The sequence below is a fragment of the Seriola dumerili genome, unplaced genomic scaffold (assembly GCF_002260705.1).
Source record: "Seriola dumerili isolate Sdu_G_001 unplaced genomic scaffold, Sdu_1.0 BDQW01000138.1, whole genome shotgun sequence".
NCBI lineage: Eukaryota > Metazoa > Chordata > Actinopteri > Carangiformes > Carangidae > Seriola > Seriola dumerili.
Window position 1 is genome coordinate 5,434,638 of NW_019174393.1, and position 5,437 is coordinate 5,440,074.

At 40.8% G+C, this 5,437-nt stretch overlaps 1 protein-coding gene across 1 annotated transcript in view; it reads left to right on the forward strand.

Annotated features, from left to right (window-relative positions):
• Positions 1-4,873, forward strand: part of mybpc1 (myosin binding protein C, slow type) — a 31,456-nt gene extending 26,583 nt beyond the window's left edge. Inside the window, exons 27-34 of the mRNA XM_022749111.1 lie at positions 805-972; positions 1,089-1,177; positions 1,256-1,451; positions 1,575-1,714; positions 1,820-1,979; positions 2,505-2,641; positions 3,014-3,200; positions 4,854-4,873. Coding sequence (XP_022604832.1) covers positions 805-972; positions 1,089-1,177; positions 1,256-1,451; positions 1,575-1,714; positions 1,820-1,979; positions 2,505-2,641; positions 3,014-3,200; positions 4,854-4,873 — 1,097 coding nt within the window. The remainder of the gene's footprint in view (positions 1-804; positions 973-1,088; positions 1,178-1,255; positions 1,452-1,574; positions 1,715-1,819; positions 1,980-2,504; positions 2,642-3,013; positions 3,201-4,853) is intronic.
• The last annotated feature ends 564 nt before the right edge of the window (positions 4,874-5,437 follow it).

The window sequence follows — 5,437 nt, forward strand, 5'->3', positions numbered from 1 at the left end:
ACCAGTGGAAGCTGGGATTTTACCATAAATGGCACCACAGTTGACTGCTTCTCCCAACTCTGCGAGTGTATGTCGCTTCCAAGTGTCGGGGACGCGGATCTGGTGGTCTCTGAGGGGAACAGACCAGAAGGTGTGAGTATCAAATGTTTGATTCAACCTTTTCATCCGAAATATCCAAGTTGCATTTCATATACAACACATTATAAACCTCTCAGAGTCACCAATAACCTCTTTGATCAGGAATAGAGTGCTGAAGGTCGCCGCGGAGCGCTGGCGTCCAGCAGCATTCATGCCTTGACTCAACTAAGATTTTTACACCCAGGGCTCAGCCCAGTGATTAGTGTACCTGTTTTCTCTGTCAGCTCCTTGTTGGATACTACCCAATCATCAGCTGTAGGAAAAACACAGTCCAGTTGAATTAATTTACTGTTCATGAGATTATGACAGATAAGTGTACAGAAAACATAAGCCCCTATACACTGTGCAATGACAGCAACCTTACAGGTTTATTGTATTGGATGTATTAGAATGCACGGTGAGACACATGAATCCTCAAAATGTGCTTGGATTGGTTTATCTGTTGTAAGAAACTGTTAGCAAATTGCATTGCTGCAGAATGACTGAGTTTTAAAATTGACACCATGGCCCCACAATCCACCAGACAGTGGCATCCAAATATCCAATAAACCTGTAAGGTTGCTGTCATTGCACAGTGTATAGGGGCCTTATGTTTTCCGTACACTTATCTGTCATAATCTCATGAAACAGTAAATTAATTCAACTGGACTGTGTTTTTTCCTACAGCTGATGATTGGGTAGTATCCAACAAGGAGCTGACAGAGAAAACCAGGTACACTATCACTGGGCTGAGCCCTGGGTGTAAAATCTTAGTTCGAGTCAAGGCCATGAATGCTGCTGGAGCCAGCGCTCCGCGGACCCTTCAGCACTCTATCCTGATCAAAGAGGTTATTGGTGAGCTCTGAGAGGTTTATAATGTGTTGTATATGCAAATGCAACTTGGATATTTCGGATGAAAAGGTTGAATCAAACATTTGATACTCACACCTTCTGGTCTGTTTCCCCCTCAGAACCACCCAAGATCCGCGTCCCCCGACACTTGAAGCAGACATACACTCGCAGAGTTGGAGAAGCAGTCAACCTTGTGGTGCCATTTATGGTAAAATCCCAGCTCCACTGATGTAATGCATCTCAGAGCAGAACACTTAACTAAAGCCGCTCTGTGTGATGTCTGTAGGGCAAACCCAGGCCGAAGGTCGTCTGGCTGAAGGACGGTAAGCCCATAGAGCCTTCCCATGTCAACATCCGTAACACAGACTGCGACAGCATCATCTTCATCCGTAAAGCAGAACGCAGCCACTCTGGGAAGTATGAGATGACAGTGCAGGTTGAAAACCATGTGGACACAGCTATTATTGACATACAAATCGTAGGTGAGCGATATACCACCATTATTTTTTACAACTGACACTACTTCAAAATCTAATAATATTAATCCTTGTCATAACATTGGAAAGACCAAACTGTCAGCTCATTGTCCTTTCACTGATTGTTAGACCTACCTGGACCTCCCCACAGTGTGACAATTGAAGATGTATGGGGAGGAAATGTGGCTCTGGTCTGGACTCCTCCGAAAGATTGCGGCAATGCCCCAATAACAGGCTACACCATTCAAAAAGCAGACAAGAAGACAATGGTAGAAGATGGATTTATACTTAGACTGAGGCTGCACAAGAAATGTCCTAAACATACAGGGGGTCTGTGCAGAACTTACATCACATGCTTTACTCTGCTTTTTCAGGAGTGGTACACATGCATTGAGCACTACCATCGCACCTGCATCACCATCACAGAGCTGGTGGTTGGGAACGAGTACTTCTTCAGGATCTTCTCAGAGAACATGTGTGGCCTGAGCGAAGCGGCCACCCAAACCAAAAAAAGTGCTCTCATCGTCAAAGAAGGTACAACTGACTGTGGTATTAGCGAGTCAAAGTGTGTGAGTTTGTGTGTGTGGAGGGATGAGATATGAGGAAAAAGTGGTCTTGCCTGTTAAAATGCTTATTAAGATTGCATGTAAAGTTTGTATTTGCCCTTTCGGAAGCAAAACTCAGATGATCCCTGACTTTAAAATACTAATGATTTCTGATGTGGGTGGGAAATGCTTCCAAAGTGAAAACTTTGGAAGGAATCACACTGATATCACATGTAATAAAGCTGTTGTTTCATTTATTGACCTCTGCTTTCACAGCTGTTATCTGAAAGGTACTGTCAGTGATGTTTTCCACCCTAAAGTGAGACCGTCTCACTTTCAAATCTAACAGGGGTCGGGCTATGACTGACAGGCCTTTAAACGTTGGTGTCTCAGTCTCAGCCGATGATAAATAAAGAAACATTGTCTTTTCCTCATCACATAGGGAATTCCCCACATGATACCGCTCAGCGCCAGTATCATGCACAACCCCATTCCTTTACCCTTCCCCCCACAGGCATGCAGGTGAAAACACCCGAGTACATCGACCACGACTTCAAGGAGGCGCCAAAGTTCACACAGCCGCTGATCAACACTTTTGCCATCGCTGGCTACAATACTACTCTGAACTGTAGTGTCCGTGCCAACCCAAGGGTAGGTGGGAGAACTCAGGTAAAAACGGTGTATGTATAGACCGCACATTATACTCAGGTAAATATTCAAGTGCGTCATGGTGTAGTAGAGCACCTTTTCTCTTTGTAGTGTGACAAAACAAAACCATTTTAAGACAGTATTATAATATCAGATTTTAAAGGATGGTTCCAGTTAATTGAAACTTGGATCAACTTTTTACAGTTTTATTGTTTTAAAAATTATGGACAAATTTGCAAGAAAAGATCTAAGAATTATGATGCAAGAGTGAATGGATTCTAGTATTAAGACTATGGGGTTATGCAGACGCTTGCTCCAATCTGTTTGTTGGATTAATCATCATCATGCTGCTGATGTTTCTGTGTCTGCCTGCAGGCCAAAGTGATCTGGATGAAGAATAAGATAGTCATTGTTGACGACCCACGCTACCGCATGTTTAGCAACCAGGGAGTATGTACTCTGGAGATCAGGAAGCCCAGCCCATATGACGGTGGCTTATACTCCTGCAGGGCCATCAATGACCTGGGAGAGGCCCAAGTGGACTGCAAGCTGGAGGTCAAAGGTCAGTGTGGAGCAGGAGGTCAGCCCCGTGTGCCTCCCCGGGTACCTGTCTGGATCTAAGTGTAAAGTTCTTCTTATTTTCTTTCTTCATTTCTTTTCTACTCTTTATTAGTCGTATCTTTGCTTAAATTATAAAGCATCCCTCACCTTTTGAGGATATTTGCTTTTTTGGCTGCCTCAGAAAAAGGCAAACAGTTCATCATTTACTATTATAGTCAATCTGTAAAGACTCTACAGAAGCAAAGGCGACTTTTGGAAACCAACTCCACCAGGGTACTGTAGTGTTTGAACTGTGTGTTACAGTCACCCAAAGGGCTGACCATATATGCGGTGGACATGTAAGTATCTGGATTGGGTTGCACCAGCTATTCGTAAATTCCTTAGCCAACTTAAATTTCTTTTCAACCTTTTTGTGAAGCACTTTGAAAAGCATTTAACTTCTTTGAAAGGTGCTACAAAAATAAATTTTGATGATTGTTTGATGAAGTCCTTTGTGATTAATAGGTAGTTTTTATTTGGTGATTTACCAAATTGGTTTGCACCATTAAAACTTCTCTGAGCTAGTAAAGACTTCGGTAATGTGTGAATCAGTTGCTAGGAAACATCTGTAAGGCTGTCCAATTGAAACCAATCAACTACTATGTAAACGGAAAGTTATTGTTTAGTATCAGGAGCCATAACAGCATCCAAAAATAAAAGCTTCATTAGGCCTAACTATATATTAAACTTAAGCGTTTAAACGTGTAGGTATGACTTATTTTTATTTTTTATGACTTAAATTATGTTTCATGATTTATTCATACTTACATTAATTCATCAGCGTTAGTAGCATTCATACTGTTTAAAATGAATGGAAAATATCCAGCAATGCTAACCTGGCTAACGTTATTCAGTCATTTAGTAGTATGTTATTAGCATTAGCATTTTCGTATGTTTATAAAAGGCATTTTATCATGTGTAAGGTCAGAATTGTCAACCATATTCCATATTTCTTTCACTCTTCACTCTAAATTAGTCACATATTAGCAAGCTAATGTTAGCTCTGTCAATTAGCTACTCAACAGTTAGCTACACCTGGCAGTTACTGGATTTAAACATATATTTAGTAACAACTAATCTCTGTATAAGAGGTAGTTTGTGTGGTGCAACCTGTTTTGATGTAATGATGTGTAATTATCCACTTAGTGAACACTTGGCGAGGTTTGAACTTATGAACATCTGGTGCAACGGACTCCTGGAGACCATTTTCAACATGAATACAAATAATGACATAATAATAATAATCCGTTCATGTGTGTGCAGTGCACATAATATCTGGTGGCACTTCTCCATCACTACAACATGTAGAGGTTTATTCCCTTGTGTTTCTATCCAGCCCAGTCCATCCAGCCATCTTGTTCATCATCACAACACACCACCTCAACACACAGTCTGTCACACCTCAGTAGACATAACATATAGAGCTTTGATGTTTTTGTGTTGTATTATTCAATGTCTCCATCTTAAACTATTCTCCACAGATTCCAGTGTGTCCTATGTGCCACACGGTTAACTCCTCATATAAAAGAGTTCAGTAATAACAGTATTCCCTGGTGCACACATATAACTCCATGTAAACATTTTGTTAACCCCTCTTCTCTTCTCTCTCCCCCAGTCCAAACTCAAGAATTGTGAATGTATGTTCTCATATAAGGTAAGCTTTCATATGGTTTTGGCATATGAAGCTTATGTCATTCATTATGCATCTTTCAGCCAGCCTTTGTAACCTCACTTTTCTCAGTCAGTGCGACTGTAGCAGCTTTTCTTCCTCAAGAAAACAGGACCCAGTGAAAGAACATGTGAAATTGAGCTTTAATGAAACCAGATTTGCATGACAGCTTTTTCTAAATTCTAAATTCTCCAAGATCCCCTTATCGATCTGACTTTAATTAACAACCGTATTTTGAGTATTTTAATTGAAATTGTGTGAATTTAAAGACTACCTGTCATGTAACATGTGCCACAGAAAAGGTGAGTAAAAAGAGTACAAAGTTTTGCAAACTTTTTAACCGTTGTCAAAAAATCCAGAGCAGCATCTGTTGAAACTGAAACTGAATCTATATACAGCTGTTGAATAAAACCACATGGGATCAAAGAGCAAACTAACTCTGGGTATTTACCACATTGTGTTTGGAACTGCCTGATTAGTGAAGACAGCACTTCTCCCTGAGTTAGGCTAATGCTTGTTGCAGATGACTA